The sequence below is a fragment of the Chaetodon auriga genome, chromosome 3 (genome assembly GCF_051107435.1).
Source record: "Chaetodon auriga isolate fChaAug3 chromosome 3, fChaAug3.hap1, whole genome shotgun sequence".
NCBI classification, from domain to species: Eukaryota; Metazoa; Chordata; class Actinopteri; order Chaetodontiformes; family Chaetodontidae; genus Chaetodon; species Chaetodon auriga.
The window spans coordinates 27,203,811-27,228,211 of record NC_135076.1 but is presented as its reverse complement, the minus strand read 5'-3'; the positions used below and the strand labels follow the sequence as shown (position 1 = coordinate 27,228,211).

The 24,401-nt window shown below is 46.7% G+C and overlaps 1 protein-coding gene across 3 annotated transcripts; it reads left to right on the top strand.

Moving 5' to 3' along the window:
- Positions 1 to 3: 3 nt before the first annotated feature.
- Positions 4 to 23,095, top strand: sned1 (sushi, nidogen and EGF-like domains 1). Of its 3 annotated transcripts, none has more exons than XM_076727186.1 (32): positions 4 to 593; positions 7,356 to 7,643; positions 8,383 to 8,523; positions 8,660 to 8,822; positions 8,917 to 9,042; positions 9,345 to 9,458; positions 10,004 to 10,117; positions 10,621 to 10,734; positions 10,935 to 10,973; positions 11,070 to 11,177; positions 12,547 to 12,639; positions 12,771 to 12,905; positions 13,265 to 13,384; positions 13,708 to 13,824; positions 14,112 to 14,255; positions 14,677 to 14,850; positions 15,011 to 15,124; positions 15,222 to 15,335; positions 15,429 to 15,542; positions 15,654 to 15,770; positions 15,877 to 16,164; positions 16,273 to 16,456; positions 16,726 to 16,838; positions 17,406 to 17,684; positions 17,845 to 17,980; positions 18,068 to 18,150; positions 18,977 to 19,075; positions 19,415 to 19,531; positions 21,839 to 21,926; positions 22,072 to 22,151; positions 22,255 to 22,282; positions 22,402 to 23,095. In XM_076727186.1, exons 1-31 carry the CDS (start codon positions 375 to 377, stop codon positions 22,278 to 22,280), a joined length of 4,161 nt encoding a protein of 1,386 aa, XP_076583301.1. In that variant the 5' UTR covers positions 4 to 374; the 3' UTR covers positions 22,281 to 22,282; positions 22,402 to 23,095. The 3 variants fall into 3 exon arrangements, with proteins under 3 accessions (XP_076583301.1, XP_076583302.1, XP_076583300.1); XM_076727187.1 differs by having other exon boundaries at positions 12,774 to 12,905; positions 22,252 to 22,282; positions 22,402 to 23,055; XM_076727185.1 differs by having other exon boundaries at positions 22,252 to 22,282; positions 22,402 to 23,055.
- Positions 23,096 to 24,401: the final 1,306 nt, after the last annotated feature.

The following is a 24,401-nucleotide window of genomic DNA, read 5'->3' as shown; positions in this document are numbered from 1 at the left end:
TTGTTCAAAAAAAAAAAAAAAAAAAAAAAACATCTCAGCTGAATCACGCTGCTCCCCCTCTTTCATTTCTTCCCTCGTTTCATTTCAGTGAGACGGAGTGTAGCTCATGCAGTACCCAGCAGCAAGCAGAATGCAAGGAATCTACAGTATTCCCCTGTCTCACACAAGAAGCCCCGTTCACTACTAAAGGACAAGTGAGGAGAGAAAGAGGCAGAGCCAGAGAGCAGTCAGGGGAGGATTCACACTGCTGTGGTTGAGAGGAGGAACGTACGGTCTTGTCCTGTTCTGCTCTGCTCTTGTTGCCTCAGGTGTGTGTGCTCCTCCCTCCCCTCCGCGGTGCCTGCTGTCAGCTCCATCCCTGGGTGGCTGAGGCCATGGTGTTGGTGCTGCGAGCCCTGCTGCCCTGCTTCTGCACCCTGCTCTCCCTGGACCTGCTGCCTGGGGTGGAACCCGCTGTGCCCCTGGAGGACTTCTACCCCTTTGGCCAGGACAAGGGGGACTCCCAGACCATCGCTCAGGACGACGGAGGCTCCAGGCTCGTGGAGATCTCTGTTGCTTTCCCCTTCTTTGGAGACAGGCACACAGGACTCTATGTGAGTACAGAGCCGTGTGTTTTTGCTGATGTGTGTGTGTGTGTGTGTGTGTGGTTATGTCTTTATATGCCAGAGTGTATGGGTGTGCATGCACTTGGTAGTTGGCAATTGAAACTGACATGGTGTGGATTGTATAAGAGCCTCAGGGAGATCCGATTTGGCCCACAGCCAAAGACCACATCGCAGTGCCCTTTGAGAGTTTGTATATGTTTGTGTGCGCTCACAAGCTCGGCTGTGTAACCTCATTTGTAGAATATCGTGTTTTCCCCCCACGGGTGAAATCACAATCCTCCATGACATTCCCTTCACTTTCCATCTGCCCTCCTCGCACTCTGAGGGCTCTCAAGTGCACCAAGGGAGAGTGAGAGAAAAACTATTAGCAGGAACAGTGGTGAGCCCCGCGCTAATAAGTCCACAATGAGCTGTTAAAGGAAATGTCAGTTTGTGTTCTTGCTGTTGCCGCGGAGCATCTGTGAGCAGTTCTTTTTCAGAGGGAGCGGGGGAAAATATGCACACTGGAGAGGGAGAGCGACGGTGCTCATGGGAGGAAGCAGAATGGTTTGACAAGGATTTTCGCGCACCACAGTGAAACACACTTTGATCTGCCTTTGTCATGTATTGGGTTCAGCTCCAGCGCATGGAAAGGCAGAACTCCCTTAAATCAACACCACCTGTTGCGGTTATGCATCCGCGTTCGCTCTCCGACTGCCCTCCTCCTCGCTCGCTGCGAGCCCCGCCTGCCTCCTCCCTGTTCACACCATGGACAGGGGAGGCTGAGGAACCATGGCAACAATGGGCAAGGTCAAAGGTCTTCTTTCTAATCTAAGCATCTGCGCCAACAGGGTGAGGTCAGTCTCCCGATGAAGACATTTTTTAAACTCTTCTGCATGCACACAGTGCATAGACAGCGGCACAGTATTTTTAAGCACAGTGTTTGAGGGCTGTGAAGGGTTGTACACTCACCAGTCTGGAGCCTTTGTGTATCACAATTGCTGTTTTGCAACGAATTCCAGTGCATCACTGTAATAATACTGATACACAATAGTCAAATTAGACAAGATAAGACAAGTTACTGGTTGCTCGGCTTGTTGATCACAGACCGAATTATCGTCTGACAGAGATAAAAATCTGAGCACTCCACCTCCTGAAATGTGCTGTTAGTCGTGATGTGATATCCTGTGGCTCGCTCTGCATCTCATTGGGCTGCAACTCTGTAGTCACGCAAGGCATAACACATTGTGACAGGCACTTGAAATTACAGTCACGCTCATTTTGAATGCCTCACCTGAATCCATTAAACATCTGCTGCAAGGCGCACACATGGCCACATGGCGATCTCTGCTCTGAGAGCTGCTTTGAACACTTAATATTTCAGTGAGCACTAAGAGGCTAAATTTGTATGAATATTTTCTTCCAGGAGTTGGTTCCATGCCTCTGGGCTACCGCCACATGGAAGCCGTGGAACCAAACTGATTCTAGGCGGACTGCGGGTGCTGCCTCGCTTTATTATCGTAACTGATCCCGTGGAGCAGCACAGACACCTTGAAACCCCTCACAGCAGATCAGCTATCAGCCTTTGTCCCTTCCCTTTGTTATTTTTAGTGATCAACGAATGCAGCAGTGAATTTAAAGCCTGCCACAGACTCTTGGTTACAGAGGTCACCGATGTCCCGTCGAATCCCCTCACAAGCACGGGTCCCCCTGACTTGGTCCCGCTCCAGTCCCTCCTCTGCCTCCTGGTAACCAGGCTGTCCCTCTGTTTTGGTTTGTGTCTGGGAGTTTTCACACGTTGCTGGGATCTCTCCTCCTCCAGGTCCCCCCCTTCCCTCCTCCCACGCCTCAGATAACATGGCAAAGGTCTTCCCCCTGGAACTGTCCAGCTGCTTTATCTGAGAAATGACCAATCATTTTAACAGAACACAGATGTATCTGCAAAGCGTCTTAGGCGCTTCCAAACAATGCGGTTCACGGATTAACTGCTCTTACGGATGGCCGGCGTAAAGAACATGAAGGAGGATGTCCAAGGTCACCGAGGAAAGAACGCAAGTTTAAAAGCAGATGTGAGAATAGATGGTTATGATCAAAAGCTTTTATTGGAGATACATAAACTGACGGACAGTGGAAACACTCGAGCTCCTCTAGAGCTTGTTGTACATGTTTATGTAGTCGTCAGAACTTAGAAATAAACTACATTCAAGCAAAATTCAAATACATTTTGAAAGAATCCTGCTAAGAGCGTGCTACAGTGTGACTGCACATCTGCTAGTGCTCATCTGCTCCTCTGAAGAGCTTCAACACTTTGAGTTTGTGCAGTTTCATTCACTCACTTTCACTCACCACCATGTATGGCCCAAAGATGTGTGCATCGAGTTTTACCCTTTGTGCTCTGCATGAGTTCTTTTTATGTGCATGTGTGGGATGAAAGATGTGACTGAGTGATGTTAGAAACAGTTCATCAACCATGGCCATGATATATCAGCACGTACTTTAAAAGCTATATGATGCTCTTTAAAGGAATCCTCTGGGAAGTACTCTTATTCACTTCCTCATGTCTGTCCGTTAAAAATGACGCTGCAGTCAGGAGATGGTTCGCTGAGCTGAGCGTAAACACTGGAAGCTTGTTTATGTAAAAACAACAAGCTGTGGTTTTACGGGAGGGTTGTGCACCAGACTATCTCTTGGCCGGGCACAGTGACTTCCTGGAGTCTCTGCCGGTTGCTTGTTAAGCTCACAGTGACGACAGGATTCCAGGAAGTCACCACAGCCAGCCAAGAAATAGTCTGATACATCTTCTCATCTAACTTTCGTCAAGAAAGCAAACAAGCATATTTCCCAAAATGTGGAACTATGGTTTCTTTGTACACTCACCGGCCCCCCTCCCCCCCTTTTCACTTCCGAACTGCCTTAATTCTTTGTGGCATAAATTCAACAAGGTGCTGGAAACATTCTTCAGAGATTCTGGTCCACATTGACCTGATAGCATCAGGCGGTTAATGCAGATTTGTCAGCTGTAAATCCCTGAACCGAATCCCCGGTTTCACCACATCCGAAGGTTCTCTCTAAGGTTGAACTGTGGTGACTGCAGAGGCCATCTGAGTACAGTGACCTCTTTGTGATGTTCAGGAAAACAGGTATTATTTGAGCTTTGTGGCGCATCATCATGCCTGAAGTATCCATCAGAAGGTGGGTAAAGGACACCATTACACCACCACCAGCAGCCTAAACCATTGATACCAGGCAGGATCTAGGGAACTTCCCTCGCTAGGTAACCTCCACTCTGCCCCAAAACGTCCCGGGTTTACTTCCTGTGCACTGGATTTTGATAATCTGCACCTTTTCCCACACCTCACAGTACCTCCTCTATGGCACCACAGCAGAGGATCTGTGCTTTCATGTTGCATCTGTCGCCTCAGTTTCCTGTTCTTAGCTGCCTGAGAGGCACCGGGGGTGGTCTTCTGTGTGGTGCCTTCAGAGAAGCTCTTCTGACTACCTCGATTGTGGTTGTTTGAGTTACTGTTGGCCTTCTATCAGCTGGAACCAGCCTGGGCATTGTCCTCTGACCTCTGCTATCAACAAGGCTTTTTTAGCGCTCTCTGGATGGTCTTCACCATGTCCGCTTGTCTAAGTACATTTAGTTGCTGCCACCTGATTGGCTGTTTAGATATTTGCATTAACGAGCAGTTGAATAGGTGTTCCTAATGAAGTGGACGGTGACTTCTTTGCACAGCACATCACAGCCTTTACACTGAATTTCCCTCTTACCGTTCTTCATCACAGCATTTCCAGTTTCAGGCTTTTTATCAGAAAACTGGGTATGTACAGTGTTTTCAACAGGAAGTAGACTGTTTTAAACTTAAATTCAGTTGGAATTGTCATAAAATTCAACTTTCACAGCTTTAAATTTCTTGATGCAAATATTTTGAAATTCCTCTGTAGTTGTAAACTAAATGATTTGCACATTAAAACCATTTAAACACCACATGCACATCTTTTTACGTTAAACCTCCACGTCATTCGGAAGTTGTATTAGAGTCCTTTCACACTGTTCCAGACAGGATTTATTGCCTCAATCTGAACTCTTTGGAGATAAAGGTGAACCGGGGCTTAGGAGCCAGGCCAAGTGCACAGGCTGTCAGGCTGTAGTCACTTCCTCTGGCCTCGTCAAATAATTGGACTAGCTTGTAACTGTGAAACCTCCGTTTTTGTCAAGGAAAACGAATGTTTTCCTGAGTTGATCCACGGGCACCTTTTTCATTCAGGGGTTTGCTTTGGCTTGACTTAAGCCAGATGAAAGTTTATTTTAGTCCATAAATTGCTTGGCTCTGAAGAAAACCACCCAAGCAAAATCCTGGATGTATCCGGCGAAGAATTCCCAAAAAATAACAAGGGAGTTGTAGAGTGGAGTGGCACCATTGAGAGCGAGAGAAAGAAATATGGGGAGTGAGACGCTGCTTACAAGGCTGACTGATCGCACCTCTCTCCCCCGTGACTCTGACCTGCTGTCGTGTTACAGCATAACACACGGCAGCCCTGAACCCATTCACTCTCTCACATAAGTGCGATGCATGACCGCTCTTCACTGCATCTCTGTACAGCCTCGTTGAAGTCCATGAGAAGAAGAAAAGTATGTGATACGGAGCAAAGAAAAAGGCCTCGAGTTCAGTTTAAATTCCTCTGAGGTCATTGCCATGTCAAAGTGGTGCCCTGAAGAATCTTAACAACTGAGAAATACACTTGTTTAAACGTTTCCAGATGCTACAAGCGATTGGATTAGGCGATTAAACATATTCCAGTATTGGAGCATAAACTCTTTTTAATGTTCAGCATGATTTCCTACACTAATTTTGCTGTAAGATGGTTGACTTCCAGACCGCTGCCACCACAGGTCTCTCATTAGTGGGTATGTGGGTGTGGGAGGTTTGTAATTCATGTACATCCCTCCATTCATCCAGCCCTGTGCCCTCTCTCTTGTTTTTCTCCCGGTATCAGATGGCGCTCTGGCTGACCCCGGGGCCCTGCCCCTGCAGTCGCTCCTCTTTTTCCCCACATCGGCCACGTTCTCACCACATCACGCTGATGCAGAGGGGAAGACTGTGGTCGGGCAATTAACTTAGCCCCCGTGCCGTGCCAAACAAAACTTCCTCTGCTGTTTTTACAGCAAAGTCCTTCAAATTATGGTTTTCATACACGCAGGGAGCGAAGCTGAGCCATCTGACATTGCTTTGTCACTGTCACATGCCACTCGGCTTGAATGCAGAGAGGCAAAGTTCACGCCAGCGTTTAGAGGAAACAGGATAGGCTCCATGGTGGGAAGAATCCCCCCTTGTTGATAATATGCAGAAATGATGTATGAATGAATGAATGAAGGCCTTTCATGGGGATTCAACTTTCCACTCAGGTTCAGCAGCTTGTTTCTGAGGGTGTTCAAAATGTAAGGCAGAGGCCTGTTCACACACCGCCTCGTGTTTGTCATATAAGGACTGCACACTGCTAAATGCTTGCTAGCATTTACCACATTACAAGTACTGTTTTAGACTCTATTAGAGAAGTTTCTTTATTAATCTTCCTCTACTGGCATTTCATTTCATTTCCTGCTCAACTTTGTTTCCTAGATAACCTCCACCTGCCCCAAATCATCCCTCATTTACTTCCTGCACGCTGCATATCAATCATATCACCTCCTCTATATGGCACCACTCCAGGAAGCCCTTTAACAAAACAGGACCGTTTGTCACATTTGCTCTTTTGCCCCTGAGGCCTTCAGCTTGCAGTCCTTACTGTTGCAATGCTGAAATCTATTTTAGAATTAACGATGCATGCTTGTAGTGACAAACCGACGGAGAATTAGCACTCAATTTGGCAGCATTTTAGCATCTTAAATCTTATTGTTTTGATTTTATGGCTTGGCACTTCCTGTTTTGGTTCAGTCTCACCACTTTTGTCCACCTGGTTTCCGGCTGCAGCACACAGCCTTTTCAGCACCAAAGGACAGAAAACGTTAGAAACTAGCTGGTGAACACAGTGCATCGTTCAGCAGCTGAAGGTCAGATATTTCTCTCTGGAGTCAATACTGGATTACATTTTCGAGGTGGACAGAAACAGGTTTAATGCTAATGTTTCTCTGCTCTCTGCTCGAAGTGTGAATATATATATAACGTTATATGACGCTAATATGTCAGCTAGAAAATCCTCACCTTTGAGAACGAAAGGGACCGTTGGTTTATTTTGCTTCAGCAGTTCACCAATCACTGACCTTTTAAAGGTCTTTCTGGGCCTTGATGTTTCACCGGGCTTCAGCACATAGCTGCAGTGCTGACTGTGCGTTTCTCACAGAGGAGATACTGTATGTGGACGAGGGGAGGATGGCTTCATTTATTTGGTTACTTTGCTTTTGGCAGACGTCTGTGGATTTAAAGGCTGTGAACGTCCGTCCCGGTGTGATGACTTTGCAGGTGCGTGAGCAGCAGAAACCTGGTTTTCTCAGCTGCTGTCATTTCGTGGAATAAAGCTAGCGTCTGTTTGCTACATGGGAAGTGCAAACATCCGTTATGGGAGCGTCCGCTGCCTCGTGCTAGCTGTTTGCCCTGTGAGGTCAGACTGCCTCTGTTGATCCACCTTCGCCTCTTCTCCATCGCACTTCCACTCAACACCCGTCATCCAGCAAACAAGTCACAGTGGTCTAATCTGACATGATGTCCAAGATATATCACTTAATCTTATAATCCTACTCAGAGGCTCTAACTGCAGCTCTCTCCTCCTCAGGTTAACAACAATGGCCTGGTGTCTTTCCTGAGGGAAGTGTCTCAGTTCACACCTGTGGCTTTTCCAATTGCCGGGGACAGAAGGGTTGTGGCGCCGTTTTGGGCCGATGTGGACAACCGTCGAGCAGGGAGGGTCTTCTACAGAGAGAGCCAGGAGCCCTCCATCCTGAGGCGGGCCTCAGGTGATGTCAGGACGTACTTCTCAGAGTTCCCCACCTTCAACGCGACATGGGTCCTCGTCTCGACATGGCTTCAAGTCACTTTCTTTGGAGGCAACTCTCTCACACCGGTATAAACTCACACCTAACCGCACAGCTCTCACACTGCCCCGCAGTTACTGCTGAAACACTTCTGATTTTCTATATACGTTTCAAGTGTCTTCAGGGTCTAAATCAGTGAATCCCAATCAGGGGCACTTCCATAGTAGTAGGAGCTCAGTTAGTTTGAAAAAGAATAACCATCCAAATTGATGTGATGCTGATCACAGTAATCTCTACCAGCTGGAACGGACCACTGCACCGCACACCCCTGTGTCACTTTTAACACCTTAAAGCCACATGTTGAACCACTGAGAGTGCATGAGAAGTAGTTAGCAAGCTAGCAGAGATGGTTTATCTGTATCCGTTTTTGGAGTGTTTTCTAACGTCCACTTTAAAATCCAGTGAAATGAAGACATTTGGAACATGACAGGTGGTTTCAGTGCAGAGGTTCTGGAGCTCATCTATTAGGGACGAACTACTGGGAACCACTGGCCTCGATAATAAAGTCCCAGTAAAGAACGTTGTTGTTGCTGGTTAAAACTGGGATGAATATGTTGTTAGGAAGCACAGATGATGGGTTTCATTCTAATGGTAATTGTGAATTTCTTGCTATCTGCTTCAACAACAGGCCCAGACAAGTCTGTTATGTCTCAAGCCTGACTGAGATTTTCTACTATTAATATGAGGAGTCTGTCAGATGCACGCATTATTACCAAATTTCATGGAAATCAGGAAATAGTTTAACCGAGCCTGTTCTTCCCTGTGCAGGTAAATACTTTCCAAGTGGTGCTTATTACAGACGGAGAGCTTTCCTTCACTATATTCCAGTACAATAACATCACTTGGACCACAGGCATGCATGCCAGCAGTGGAGGAAACCTGGCTGGGCTGGGAGGGATTGCGGCGCAGGTAAGATCACATGGTTATTTGCTTCTGGTGAATGTGCGGCATCACCTGCTTCCTGTGAAGCTGCACAGGAACATTTTCAGGTGTCTGAATTCAGCCATCTTTTGTGATGTCTGCCTCCTTGTTACTCTCTTCCCAGGCAGGTTTCAATGCCGGCGATGGCAAGCGCTATTTCAACATCCCCGGCTCCCGCACGGCCGACGTGGTGAACGTTGAGGGAACCACCAACGTGGGCTTCCCGGGCAGATGGGTCTTCCGTATAGATGACGCGAACGTGGAAGTGGGCGGCTGCAATAACTCTGGTAAGACCTGCTTCTCAGCGATCGGTCCCTCTTCTCCTGACTCTCTGTCTGCTTTCACTGCCAGGACTCCTCTTACATCGACCTTTCTCCACAGCATCAGTGTGCCCACACCTGCGACCATGTCTGAACGGAGGCCAGTGCATCGATGACTGCATCACAGGCAACCCCTCCTTCACCTGCTCCTGCTTGGCCGGCTTCACCGGCCGACGATGCCAGATCGGTGAGTTACGGTCGACGCCGCTTCCTGCTCTGTTGTGCCTGACACACGCTGCACACTGTGAGTGAATACCTGTCTACCTGAGATCAGCCAGGAAAAATAATGTCAACTTGTAAAAGGAAAATACTCGGTTTCTCCTGACCTGCTGGAGGGACACTCGGGTATTTCCTTAATACCCGTATCAGCTTCATGCCAGCCTGTTGCTCTCTCCTCCGACGTCACCTTACTAACTGACCCTGGCCAGATGTTTTCTTCTAATTAAAAGAGTCACACTACCTCCTTTGTATTTCTCTCTGTGTCTGTAGATGTGGATGAGTGCGCCTCATATCCTTGCCAGAACGGAGGAACTTGTGAAGACCAGATTAATAGTTTCATCTGTCAGTGTCCTGTGGGATACACTGGTAATCAGTGTGAAACAGGTACAAAGCACGCTTTGCCTTAAAGCTGGTATAAACTGTGGTTACAATTACATTTTATTACTTGTTTCTACTACTTGTTTATTTTTTAGAGTACTTTCTGTGGATATGAAATGTGGAAATGTGCTGAAAACAGTGAATTTTAAGTACAAAAACAGCCATATTCATTGAAGAAATTACCCCAAAACAGTCTAAAGTGAGACATTTTTACTGTACCTTCAAAGATCCACACTTCTCCTCTCACCCTCTGCACGCTGAAATGGGCTGAAGACCAGGAAAAACGCTGATTAATTAAAGTATTTGTGTGCCTCATTAAGCAGTTTCCACACAAAAGAAGGTATTTCAGAATATCCTGGTTCAGCCTCTCTGGAGCTCCTGTGCCTGTTCCCACAGTCCAGCCTGTGGAGATGTGTCAAACCTCTTCTAATACCTTTCACAGCCAGCAGCACATACTTGCAGAGTGAGGGGAGTAGCGCGGCGGATATATTAATCAGCTGAGCAAATATTCCACCTCTTTGTCCCCGTGTGTGTGTTTGTGTGTGTTGCAGACATTGACGAGTGCAGAGACAGGCCGTGCCTCAACAACGCGTCGTGCGTACAAGGCGCTGGCAGTTTCACCTGTGTGTGTGAACTGGGCTACACTGGTGTCCTGTGTGAGACAGGTGAGTTTAGTTTTTCACACTCCAGGGAGAAGTAGGCATCTCCCTCCAGAGGAAATATTTTCTGCTGCTTTCTACATCAAACTCAGTCACTTTGGCAGATGTTTTTGTCCAAAGAGTTTCCCAGTCTACCCAGACAAACGGGTCCAGGTTGAGGTTATGGTTGACACACGATGTAGCAGTGAACCACAGTGAGGAAGTTCACTGAAGTCAGGTCGGTTTCCTTCACTGATCTCGCTCCGCTTGTGATTGATTGTTGATGAAACTTGAACCCACTGGGGAATTCAATTATCAGGCTCTGCGCAGTTCATGATTCCTTGTATCTACATGAGACAGGATTACTTTTAATACCAGACACCTGGTCAGTGGAACTCGATGCTTTCAGAAGGGAAGTTCGGTGCTCCTAATCCGGCTCAGTGTCTCTGACAGCAGCCTCTCGCTGAAAAATCTCAGCGTGAAGCCGAATCAACGGCAGATAAACTTCCCTTTTTTTGTTGATCCTCCAGACATAAATGAATGCGAGTCGCAGCCGTGTCTGAACGGAGGAGAGTGTGTCGATCAGGTGGCCAACTTCACCTGCGTCTGTCCTGCTGCCTTCACTGGAGCTCTCTGCGAGACAGGTGACTTGAATTCAACTCGAAAAACGCTACAGAAAATCGTACCGGTCACAAATTTCTGTACCATCCTTCAGTCTTTCAGTCAGCCTCTTAAAGATCTAAATCTAGAGGAATCACTGAGGGCATGCCTCCTTTCCAGTGACATCTGTTGGTATTTGGATGAATCAAACCCTTGAAAGCCTGTTTCTGTCTTCCTCTCTCAGAGCTTCAGGTCAACTCAACTGACGCAGAAAACCAAACAGGTAAACGCAAGTGCAGCTACAGACACGGCTTTGCCAAATATTTTCACCTGCAGTTTGATTCTCTCATCCCAGCCTGTCATGCTTTTCCATATGCAGCCTCGTGCGAAGAGGAGGACTGCAGGAAGAACCAGATTTGCGAATACACCAGCTCGGGAATCTCCAACTGCACATGTGCTCCAGGCTTCTTCGGTGACAAATGTGAAGGTATTGGACACTTGGCCCCGGCCGAGGCTCGCTGCAGGCAGCTGGGCAGGTAGAGAGCAGGCCGGGGTATTTAAAGAGGAGCTCTGCTATCCCACAGGAATTTGGAGCTCTGCCCTGGAAGAGGCTGCTGTGATGATGGATTATTGTAATTATCAAAACTGACACGGCCTCGCCCAGTTTACTACGGGAACCAGTCGCTTGATGTTGTGAATAATTGTTTTATAGCACATTTTATTAGTTTACCAACAAGAGGAAGTGCTTTGTCTAGACTTGAAAAGGCCTCTTTATGAGTCAAAGCTGGTCTTTGGTATTCAGGTCATTTCTTCAGACAGAGCTGTTGAAATATGCATGCTTCCACACCGCTACTTGCTTCTCTGGAAGTTGGCCATTGCACCACACTATAGTTTCAAGCACAGCTGCTGCTTGCATAACCATGCGGCAATTTGAACACAAATATGTAAAACCCTCTCATCTCCAGCTAATGCCTCATGACTGCTTCAGAGCCATTTTTATTGTGTTTGATGTCAACATCGTATTAGTTTTTGGAAATAATTATTTAGCCATTTAAAGCTAACTCGGGCTCCAGTGAGGGGTTAGTGTCACCCTCTGATAGCAGTTGTTGCAGCTTTTTTTTCTTTTTTTTCCCACCAAAAGCTCTTTAATAGTATTTGAGCTATTGCAAATGCATGCTACCTCTCACCCTTGAGCTGAAATAACTATCAGTGCTTATATAGGCTCTCTTAAATCTCCCAAATACTTTCCTGCCTGGCTCACTTGGAAGGCACAGTGGAAAAAGGAGCATGATCCTCCAAGGAAGAGAAAGTAGCGGGACTCAGAAGTGCCTAATCAGGCTCTCAGATCAAAGGGCCCGGGCCGCACAGGTGGCCAATGAAAGTGTCTCTTGCAAATTAACAATCCATTAATTGCCCTCAGGGCCATACATTTTGGCCACAAAATATGCTCCATATCATCAGAAAAATGATACCCTCCACCGAGCTGCCGGGACTTCAAAGCGGAGCCACTTAGCTGTGATACGGCCACGTCCTTTGATCCACTGCTGCAATTAGGAGGGAGAGGAAAATAAAAACATTCTTACAATTTGCACAGAGCGGATGTGCAGCGTGCTGACTGGTAATCCTCTGGTCCTGTGAACTTCGCTGGAAAAGAGGAATGACAGCGAATCAATAGATAGTTTACAGTACAGCAGATGAAAGATGCTCAGCATATGGTACACATGTTGACCATTTGTACCTTCTGCCTATGTTTACACTGAACGACTGAAAACTTAACATAATGTAACTACGTGCTTTCAAGCAAACTTTCCAGCCTCTCACAAACACACACACTCTCTCTCTTCCTGTGTCTGCAGAGGAGTGTCTTTGTCAGAATGGTGGCGTCTGTGTGGACAGCAACGGGACGTGCGAGTGCCCCTCAGGCTACACAGGACTCTACTGTCAGTTTGGTAGGCATGATGCGTACATCCCATCAGGTGTCTCACACGAGCTTTCACCAATATGAAAAAAATGGGTCTCACAAATGTCTGAAATTTTTCCAAACACTGTCAACATGTCTCTCACTATCCCTTCCTGTCAGAAGTAACTCAGACGCCGTGCAGTAACAGCAGGCCGTGTCCTGATGGAGGCCCCTGCCTGGAGTACGGAGGGACCTACCTGTGTACATGTCAGACCAGCGCAGCAGAGCTCGATCATAAGGACTTCTACCCCTATGGTAAGAGCCTCAGGCACCAACCCAGCACCGTGGCACTTTGCAGCCATGTGTCATTGCATGAGCAGCTGGTCTCTACAGCAACAAACACATTTTGAAACACACTGGTCTCAACAAGTGTCCCTTCTGTCCCAAAGGCAACGGTCACATTTTTACATTTACAACGTGGAGCGACATTTCGAAATGATTAATGCCGCTGATGAATGCTCCCCGGAGATTTTGTATTTGTTCCAATCATAAAATGACAAATAAATTGTGTTTTTTAGAGGCTGGACCGAGCACACGTGCTTGAGTAAAATTAAGAAGCTTTACCGTTTCCCAGTGCAATGGAACGCAGTCAAGTATCGGTGTGTGTTTTTCAGTACAGCCCCGATCGGTCTGCGACTCCTCTCCGTGTCTGAATGGAGGCTACTGCTACGAGCGGGACGGAGGCTACACCTGCGAGTGCAAATACGGATACTGGGGGAAGCACTGTGAAAAAGGTAGCTCAACTGATAAAGAAGAAGAAGAAAAATACCTTCACGAGATTTTATGCTTTTATCAAAACATCCCTCAGACTTGTGGGTTATTACTCAGGCTCAAATTCGACTTTAAATGCACCAGGAAACATGCCACGACTCGTAATGCTGCATGAAATATTAAAATGCTGAGAGGCTTAAGATAATTTGTACTCATGACTGAGTTATGAGCTATTTTCCTGAATTATGACTTGAATTTCAGTGTACTGGAACAGATTTATGTTTGCATGATTAAAAGCTGGAGTGGTCTCTGCTTCAAGGATTCCCCTCTGCATGTCTCTCTCCAGTTAGACTCAATACCTGTGCTTCTGCTCCCTGCCGCAATGGAGGCTCCTGTAAGGAAGAGGCGGGGAGCTACAGGTGTGTGTGTCCTTACAGATTCACTGGAAAACACTGCGAAGTGGGTGAGTGCCGCCCTCAGCTAACATTCACAAACTGTTTTCCTCTAAATTTGTGTGAAAGCATTAGAGTGCATGTGTCGAAATGCACGGTAAGCCATCTAATCAGTAATCTAATCTAATCTTTGAATGCTCTGATAGAAATATTTGGATGAGTCATGTTTTTGTAAAGCACAGATTCTACTTGTTGGCTCAAAAGCAGGAAGGCTGCAGTCAGTGTCCACGGCAGGTGCAAGTAATTCTTACTGTTATTACTGCCTGTGATAATTCTCAGTGTGTGTGTTTTCCTGCAGGGAAGCCAGACCCCTGTGCCTCCAGCCCCTGCCTCAACGGGGGGACATGTTTTCACTACATAGGAAAGTACAAATGTGAATGCACTGAGGCCTTCAGCGGCAGGCACTGTGAACTAAGCAGGAGCTCAGTACAAACCTCCACAGGTAGGCAGACGGCGTGTCACCACACGATAAATCCCAGACTCCCCACTGTGCTGAAGTTTGTGTGGTGTCGGCTTGAACAGATTAACAAGCAGGGGATGTCCTGAGCCCTGAAGTGTAGAGATACTGACTCCCCATCTGAGGATAATCTTAGCGGTGTTGCTGCACTGGAGGCCCCACATTCACAGATATAGAACGAGTGCATAAGCTATATAAAGTGAAACCTGATTAGACCTGATGATTCATGTCTACACACTCTGACAGCATGCTGGAGGTAATTTTAGGAGGACAAAAACAGAGAGCCTGGATGGAAAACACCTCTGTTGCCATTAGTCTGTCCTGGATGAGCTCCTTTAAGCCACAGTGTTTGTTAGCTTACGTTACTATGCAGCCATGCTGACGTCATCCGTGTGTTTGCATTCAGAGCTGGGCTGCGGGCCGCCTCCGCAAGTGAAGCACGCCGAGGTCCAGTTCTCCTCGACAACACCAGGCTCCATGGCAGTGTATATATGCCACTCAGGCTTCATGTCTGTGCCCAGAGCCACCCAGAGCATCTGTGGTATTCAGGGGGCCTGGAGCCAGCCGCCCATTTGTGAGGGTCTGTAATATACACGAACACATGGACACACAAGAACTGTGTTTTAATTGTCCCTGAAAAGTGCTAATGAAGAAGAATCCAGCTATCAGAACAGTTTATACTCTAAAATGTTGTAGCTTGGTGTTGGTTTATACTGATTTCTTCCCTCCCATCACTGCAGAGATCAACGAATGCCTGTCACAGCCTTGTCTTAACGGCGGTACATGTCGGAACCAGGTCGGATCGTACCAGTGTGAGTGCAATAACGGCTTCAGTGGAAAGCGCTGTCAGACAGGTAAAGCCCGATCAAAGACTTCTGACGTTAAATGCAGAAATTCAGTGCACTCACATGTAGCTGCTGTGCATGTGTGTGCGTCCTCTCGTCCCCGAAGACGTGAACGAATGCCTGTCGGAACCCTGCGAACACGGGGGGACGTGCGAGGACCAGCCTGGCTCCTACTTGTGTCACTGTCCACAAGGCTTCAAAGGCCAGAACTGTGAAGCAGGTACAGCGTTCACTCAGCCCGCTGCAGTACTTTTAAAGCTTATGCATTTGAACAGGACAGAAATCAAATTCTACCATGAACATGTGTGTGCAGAGCAGGACAGCTGTGAGTCCAACCCCTGTCTGAATGGAGGCGTGTGTCGGGGTTACAGGAGGAATTATTTGTGCGTATGCAAAGACGGTTTCTTCGGGGACCAGTGCCAGATGTGTGAGTGACTTTGTGCTGCCTCACCAGTCTGTTTTATTGATTTCACACAGCTCATGCTCAGCTGTGACACGAACCATATCGTACTAACTGTTTGTCTTTGTCACCCCCAAGTGGAGAACCCGTGTGTACTGCAGCCCTGTGGAAACCGTGGACACTGCAGGAGTGACAGAAGAGGCAACTACAACTGTGTCTGCAAGACAGGACACACGGGCAAAGACTGTGAGAAAGGTCAGTGAGACCGCATCTGTGTCACCCCATACCCTCTGGACTGCAAAGACAACTCTGTAATTATTTAATGTATGGATTAGACATGTAAGGTTGCCACTGTTCCCAGACCTGTTGCCTCCCTCCGGTCTCAATGTGCTGCGCGTGGAGGAGAACGAGGTGGAGCTGCGCTGGGACGAGCCGGAGCCCTCGCAGAGCCTGATCAGTGGGTTCATGGTCACTTATGGTCCTCTGGGCCGTAGCAATCGCAAATCAGACCTCCTCGACAGGCAGAAGTCCACCCACGTCATGCGAGGCCTGGTGCCCGGCCTGCTGTACAACATCTCCACCTTCTCCATCAAACGCAACACCAACAGCAACGACCTCAGCCAGCCTGCCACCGCACTAATACGCACAAGTGAGCACGCTCGTTAATGCTGTAGCAGTGAGAGGAGAGAAGGCTCCTGGACTAGCTTGAGTGCATGTGTACTCGCTTGCATGAATTTCTCGTGTGTTTCTGTGGCAGGACCTCGACGGGTGGAGCAGCTGCAGGTGGTCAACGTGTCCTCCTCTCAGGTGTGGCTGAGCTGGCTGGTTCAGGCAGCTCGTCACGCAGCCGTCAGCAGGGTGCACGTGTCTCTGCTGCCTTCAGGCGGGAGTGAGGCTCGCACTGCCGTACTCAACACGAGCACCACTGAGCACACCTTCAGGTCAGGCTCCGCTCATTTTGGTACAAAGAACACAGAAAACACAGGATTTCAATTTATTGTGCAAACCTGCAGCGCCCTATCTGTCCACTGAAGGGCGCTGTTCAAGTGCTGCACTTTAAATGGCTTTGGGTAATATACCTTTTAACCACTAGAGGGCATTGTTTCATCACTGTTTCCAGGCTCCTGACAGGCTTACATGGCTGATGCAGTCAGGTACCAGGCGTTGTTTGCTGTAGTTCAATGTCTTTGTGCCTCTTTCTGTTTCCCAGCTCATTGCTCCCCGGTCAGATGTACACCGTGGATGTGTTGACTCAGAGTGGAATCAGACCGGACGAGTTACCCTCCACCAGCCACTCAGCTGGACCACTGCAGTTCTGGACAAGTAGGTGACAGTATGGTTGTTTAATCAGTGCAGTTTTGTGGCTCAGTCTTCACTTTATGTCTTTTCTTTAAGATCATCTCCTATAAAAGTACAAACCTTTGAAAACATCACATTCAGTGAAGGCTCAGTACTAACAGACTTAAAAGAAGTCCTAAACACATTTGAAGGAAGCTTATATTTAAACTGTAAACACACTATAAAGCACATATAATGATTGTGTAAACTGTTAATAAATATTTTATAACCTACTATAAGCCATTAATAATAAGAATAAAGCAGTTTCACGTGTACATGCTCTCCTTTAGTTTTCTCTTCCCTTTGTACAGAGTGTGGTGGAGCAGTTACTTTGTGTGTTTAACACATAAAAACATTCATTCATTTATTAAGTATGAAAAGGGATATTTTTAAAGGGACAGGTCCGATTTTAGCTGGTAGCACATGTAGCTGAATCCTGTGATAAAACATCTAGTGAATCAGTCAATCAGCAAAAAAAGTTAAAAAGTAGTTGAGAGAAGGAAGAGAGCATCGACCATGTCTGACACTCATCGCCGTGTGCTTCTCCCTCAGGGCCTCTTCCCCCTCAGAACCTCTCCCTGTCCCACGTGACCACTAACTCTGCGCAGATCGCCTGGAGCCGCCACCCGAGACACGTCCCCGACGGCTTCGTGGTCAACGTGACCCGAGGGTTGAATACCAGGAGCCGCTTCCTGCCCAATGGGAAACTGGGATCATATACGCTGCGTGAGCTGACGCCTGGACAGCACTACTATGTGGCTCTGACATCCGTCAAAAACGCGGGGCAGGAGCAGATCCACAGCATACCTCAGCACTTAGCCTTCACCACCCGTGAGTGGATGAACGTTTCAGTGTCACCCTCGCACTGCTTTTCACCACAGACGGCTTCACCACAGAAATTAAACTCTGCTTCTCTGAATCCATCAAAATTCATATGAGTACAAATAAGCGACTTTCTGAACTTATTCTGCGTGCATTTCCTTTGACCCAGTGCCAATGGAGGCAAGATCAGGGAGAAGAGAGAGGCCAACCGGACAGGGGACTCAGGTCGGACGCACATCTCCCCCCTCTCAGCCTCAGGTCCTGGCGGGCACGGCAGAAACCGAGAACTCGGAGGAACTGCCCAGGTAGACGTGGAGCGTTGATGGTCGTTAAAGAGCCGTGAAAAGACCTTCTCTCCATGTTTCCAGCTTGCATTGTCTTCTATGTTGCAGATACACAGAACTCATTGACAGACGGGGAAGGATAACAGCCAAGTTCACTAACCTGCCTCGAAAAGCCATTCGACATCGCACCAGTAAGTACGAGCAGGAGCGGCTGCGTGATAAACATTCAGCAGAGTCGCTGCTGTAACACTGTTTGACAGTTTCTCCAAAACATTGACTGTGTTATTTACCGTGTTTGACACAAGAGGCAAAGCTGTCATGTTGATATTTGACACAACCGCTCAATAAAGTTATTTATTCTGCTTCTACGGCCAGATTTGATTCAGCAGGACGCTCCTGCGAGTCCCTGACATCTAGGAAACTAGCGCCTCACAGCATATTGAAACAGTTCGGATTTGCTCAGGATGTCCAAACAATGAAAGAGTAATGTTATTTTCTTATCATAATGCAGATGGAATAACTTAGGCCATGATCCCATAACCATATGTTCCTAACCATGGGCTGTCTGGATGAAATATAGCTGCTCCTCGAACGTAAACTGGACTCTCTGCCGTCACACGAACACGCCCACGTTATCGGACACATGCTGTTCGCTTTATCGAGCAGATTATGGTCATTTTTTGTAATGTATGTTCCTTTTTTTAAGTTAATGCATCCCAGTGCAGGTTTATACGCAGCCTATAGCCTAAACAGAGAAGCAGATGTTATCTTGAGCTCTAGAGAATAAGCCTCCTCTCCAGGATTGCTCTGCCCGTCTTAATCATGTTACTCCTGTGATGTCGTAATATGACTTTGACCATTTTGCCAAATCAGTGATGTCGTGTTTCACTGTCGCAGGCTGAGGAACGCAGTGTCTCAGTTGGGATGACATCTCCATTTTACCTGAGTGACCCTGCGACCTGTCATTCATTTTGTCTTTTCACGCTGATTCGTGACAGGAAGTGTTTTGCCTTGCAGAACCTGACGCACCAATCAAATTAGAGAAGATGGAAGAAACAACAAACAAAATCAGCCTCGCGCTCGAGATGCAGGAAGAAGGTTTAAAAGCAAAGCCTGGTGAGTGTCATCTGCCCTGTAACTGATCCCAGCTGATACACGAGATGAACGTCCTGCTGGAAAGTGTCTGCTTATCAGCCTTTAGACGTGGGAGTCATCATCTGTGTCGCGTGTGTTTGCTACGTGTGATTGAAATGTCAGCGAGGATGCTAACCTTGAAAGACAAAGACGTAACATTCAGGAAGGCAGTTTGTTAAAAAAGAAAAGGGGAAGTGGTGTACGAGCTGGGGGCTATCAACACATGGTATCAGCTGTAAATAATGTCGAGTAGTGGGCCTGAAACCTGAGAGCCGGACTCATTCTGCAGTGTGGATGTTGATGGCAGCTGTTGTCTTTCAGAGCTGCCACAGGACTGCCGCAGTCTGCCCTGCCAGAACGGAGGAACGTGTGCGGGCGGAGGCGACTCCTTCGTCTGCGACTGCGCACCGGGGTTCAAGGGCAGACAGTGTGAACTGTGTAAGTTTACGTGCTTCCTGTCAACGCACGCACACACACACACACACACACACAAAAGAGCAAATGCACTGGACAGTCATGGATTTTAATTTACTGACTTTTGTCTTCAACTCTGGGTCTACAAGTTGATCAGTGAAGTCAGTAACGCTGAATTGTCTTGAGCCCGTCTGGCGTTAGGTGAGATGCAGGGTCCACCCATGTAGATGTTTCCTTTAAATCAATTAAATCTTGTCTTAACGAGCGTTAGAGGCAGCAGCTGTGCCAGCAGATCTGTCAGGTTGTACTCAGACACAGTGGCGCTCGGAGCTCACGCAACGGCAATGCAAACATGCTGATGGATGCAAGTGTAATTTTTACCATGTTCGCATCTTAGTTTAGCATGTTAGCCTGCTGATGTTTGCTAATTAGCACTAAACATGAAGTACAGCAGAGGCTGATGGGGATGAAGGAGATTTTGATGTTTGGTGGCTCAGATTTATCACTGTCACCTCAGAAGGTCCCAGGTTTCTGTGTAGAGCTCACATGTTCTCCTCGTGTCCAAAAACGTACATGACATAATGTGATTTGCAGTGAAAACAACCCGACCTTTTTTAGGTTTTTCTCTCTGAAAGGCATTAAACTGAGTGTTGGCGTTCATGCCCACTTCTGGTGCAACATGTCCGCTCAGCAGCTGTCTGAATGTCAGAATGTCTGAGAGTCAGAGCAGGATTTACAGCCCTGTCTGCTCCTGAGGGTCGTAATTCTGCTGTCTCTCAGTGTAACTGCAGCATCTCATGGTGTGAACTTACAGTAGAATCTATGTTAGATTTGCATTTCATCGTGTAAACTGACAGAGCACTGAGCTATGTTTAGACCTCTGGCTCTGTAAAAGCAGGAAACACTCCACTGACAGTTGACCCCTCTGACATAAACTTTGATGGCTTTGTTAACTTCAAGGCTTACGGGCACGAACATGAATACAGTGTCAGCCAAAGCACAAAGCACCATATTATTTGCCCTGCACCACTTTTCGGTGCTTCTTCTGGATGTTCTGGGGGTTATGAGGCAGCAGTTTATTACCCGCAGACAGTAGCCTTCTTTGTTCTGATTGGACTGAGGTTGATGTTGTCTTTCTGGTGTCTCAGCTGTAAATTTTCAGCCTGATTTTGACTGAAATAACACAAAAGAACAAGAAATTAGTCTGTGCCTCAGACAGCTTTCCTCAGATTTATAAGCAAAATAACAGACATTCTGTGACAATGATAACAAAACATTTTCATATTATCAATGAAGGTTTTCATAAGATCCCTCAAAAGTCCCAAATCTGCAGATGGCTCACACACTCCCATTACTTTTTAGTCAGCTGTGACTCAAGCTGCCAGCTTGTATTGAATCTATTGATGACAAATTATGCATCTGATTATATGACACCAATATTAAATCAGAGATACATCCCAGATTAGGAGCATGAATTTCCTGTTGAACAGCAACGTATTCATATCAATGACTATTCAGCTCATTGGCATCTTCGCCTTAATCAGAAGCTGCTGGAATCATATTTTCTTCAATTCAGAAGTCATCAGGACATCCAGAGCGTCCTGCAAACAGGAGTCACACAGTCACACAGTTCTTACACAACAACAAAATGAAAAACTTACTGAGTTACTGAAGAATTTCACTTATTTCTGGCATGATTTTTGGATAACTTTATTACCGTATGAAAATATATTGACCTTCATGTCATTATCCAAGGAGGCAGAGCAGAGACTGCACACACATCTCACAGGGAGCGTGCATGAATCTACAGCTGATCAGTTTGCAATAATGAGCATTTTGAAATATGAGCAGACTTGTACTGGATGTGTTAGCCGAGCTGTTCTTTTAAAACTCATTATAAATAAAAAGGTCATAGCACACATCTGCAAAGAATTGTGCACAATTTGATGGAGTAAAGGGTCTAAAATATCCTGTTTTTCACACTAAGCACATGTAGGAAACGTTCTGTGACATGCCGTGAAAAACACAGTGAAGCTCAGTAAACCAACATCAGCTGGAACTCAGTAATTATTAGACGCTGATGAAGCTGATGAAGCTGATGAAACTGCGTATGAGGACGCACTGGACACGCTCTCGGCCCTCTCGAGCCCGTCCCGTCACCTAAACATCCAGCGTCGGATTGTTTAAACATTCCTTTCCTAAAACCATCCATCAGCCAAGGAGCAGAGCCCGGCTCCATCCCACATGACTCCTAAACCATCCAGCAGACTTTCCTCGCTCGCGACACTCCAGACATTCATGCCTCATGTTGTGTGTGACCGCTGTTTGCAGTGTGCCAGCGAGTGCCGCACCCCTGCACCCGTCTCTACTCTGAGACCAAGAGTGTGCCCGTCTGGGAGGGCGGAGTGTGCCACTACCTGTAAGTCCTTATCAGACCCAGACCTCCTGTTCTGGCCTTGCATGCTTCTGCTCATCATGACGTATGTGATGTTTACGCAAGTGCACATCTGAAGATTAATCGTAACTAAAGGATTAAATCCAGGAGTGTGTCGTGTCCTTCGCAGGTACAAACGGACGTACAAAGTACAGCAGGATGTCTGCTATCGAGAGATTTGTGAACCAGCGCTTCCCAAGAAAAGTCAGAGTGAGTCTGTCTGAACTGAACTGTCTGTTTGGACTGTGTTGGTATTTTTAGCAAATAAAGCCGTGCAACTCTTCTCACACGCTCGTGTTAACTCTCTCAGCAGCCAGAAGAACGAACAGACAACAATAAAGGTTTGTTTTCTTTAACACAGTCCATATAATGATATTTGTTAGCGTGAAGCGCTTCTGTCGTGGACCACGAGATTTTCAGCAGTTCTCCTGAAAATGAGTCTTTTCTTCTTTCCTTGCAGAGCGCTCGGATGCTGACGAAAGGACTGTCATCACTGTCATGTGGAAAACTTAACTTCAATTTTGTTGTTTATAATCTACTTGAAGTAACTGATTATGGTCATGTTTGTGCTGAGAGGCCCTGTCAGAACCCACTGTAACACTTTAGGAACAGATTTTCATTCATCTGAAAATGAGCTTGTGTTTGTTCATTCCTGAGAGCTGCTGCAGCTCCGCGCTTCGTGGAAGGACTTCCATCGAACAAGTGAGAAACGGCCCAAATCATGTGTCACCTGTGACGTTTGATGACTGGTTTTCATACAGAACTTATGCAATATTAGCGGTAAGCAGTCCACTGTGCTGCATCAGACACCTTATATACCTCATTTCCATGTCCATGCTGACACATCCGGAGAGGTTTTTATTATTTGTGATTCAGCTGCAGGTTTGTCCCTCAGGGAAATAACTGTAGAGTGCTCCGAGTCCCAGTCTTTTCCTGAAACCAGCCCCGCGAGCTCCTTATACAGACGATGGGAAATGTATGTTTTCTCCACACCCCATAAATTCATCTCTTCCTGCGACAACGATGCACAGTGTTTTCTGTGTATTAATATCTTTCTCTGTGTCTTAGCAGGCATCACTGCTCGCTATTCTGTAAATAGTGTTTATAGGCCATTTTGTAGGTGAATATTTTAATAATAAAAATGCTAAAATGTTTCGTGCTTCTGGCGTCTTTTTGGGTGGATGTTTGCATTTTGGGTTACGTGTGTGTGAATGTTTCCTTTCAAGCAGATAATCTCTTCAGGGTACAGTATTACTGCTCAGACATGGTCACCAAAGTTATTTAAATAACCCGGGGTCCTTGGTATGAGCGATACCTGCATATTGTTTAACAGAATACTGTACATCAGACTTAAAATGTAAACTGCTAGTTACTACTGTCTGTGCATACTTTACGCCATATTGTTGGCTAACCGTAGTACACAGCGGTAAGCACAGATTGGCAAAATATAAAGACTCTAGCTCTAACTTTAATCCGAATGAGGCAGATAGGGACATGCCTCATGGTAGAAAACACACAGTGTGTGTGTTCTTGATCAGCAGTGATCCCTCTCATCCGAAAATCCCCTGAGAAAAAAACAGACTGCTCTGTCAGAACGAGCAGTTCATCTCTAGAGCGTCTTCACCACCACGGTCTCTCTGCTTAACAACTCGCCCAAGTTAGAGCGCCAAATCCTCAAGCATCAGCAGATCTGACATGACACTTGTGCTACCGCTCAGGCCTCTATATACAGACAGGAGGCAAATTAAAGGGAGAACCAGGATAAATAAGACACAACAAATGCAGATGCTTCCATACAAAGCACATGTTACGGCCTTCGCATTCACCGCATCTCGAACCAGCTCAACATCTATGGGAGATTTAGGATCATCAAAGTTTTCTAAGAATGGTGTTTATGCCTCCAGTGGAGCTTCAGGGAGCATTGAAGCTGTTTTGGAGACTTGTGGTCCCACAAAACTTTACCAAGACATTTGTGTATTCTACATAATGAGTATACTGTGCCAGATCTCCACAGTCACTGCAGTTGGCCTGTATGCAGCTACTGTAATATGAATCTCATGCAGCCTCATCTGCTGCAAAAATGACATAATTTACCAGGCTGTGTTCTGCATTACGGGTGCAGTGTGGTGTGCTCTGTGTAAATGCTTTTCAACCGTCCACGTCTGTCGTTTTATCAGGAAATGTCACACCTGAGATAAAAAGAGCAGGGTTGTTGCGCAGTACAGTTCCCACCTTTCCCTTCACTGAGGGCCCATCAGGCCACTGACCTGACCCATGAGCAAACCAAACACAACACACACTAAAAGCGCACAGAATGCCCTTCATTTAACTCTATCTTTTAATTTCGAAGCTGATGCTTTACGACTTGTTTTGGTACATTACAGTATTTAGCAGTATTTCGCAGTTTGGCAGGATAATCATCCCACTTGTTCTCCAGATTTGCGGTTTTTGTGCAGCCTT

Excerpts from the sequence above, each read along its gene's own strand:
- sned1 (XM_076727185.1), top strand. The coding sequence starts at position 375 with ATGGTGTTGGTGCTGCGAGCCCTGCTGCCCTGCTTCTGCACCCTGCTC. Across the intron at positions 10,118-10,620 it reads TGGTGTCCTGTGTGAGACAG|ACATAAATGAATGCGAGTCG; the intron begins GTGAGTTTAGTT and ends TTGATCCTCCAG. Across the intron at positions 16,457-16,725 it reads ACCACTGAGCACACCTTCAG|CTCATTGCTCCCCGGTCAGA; the intron begins GTCAGGCTCCGC and ends TCTGTTTCCCAG.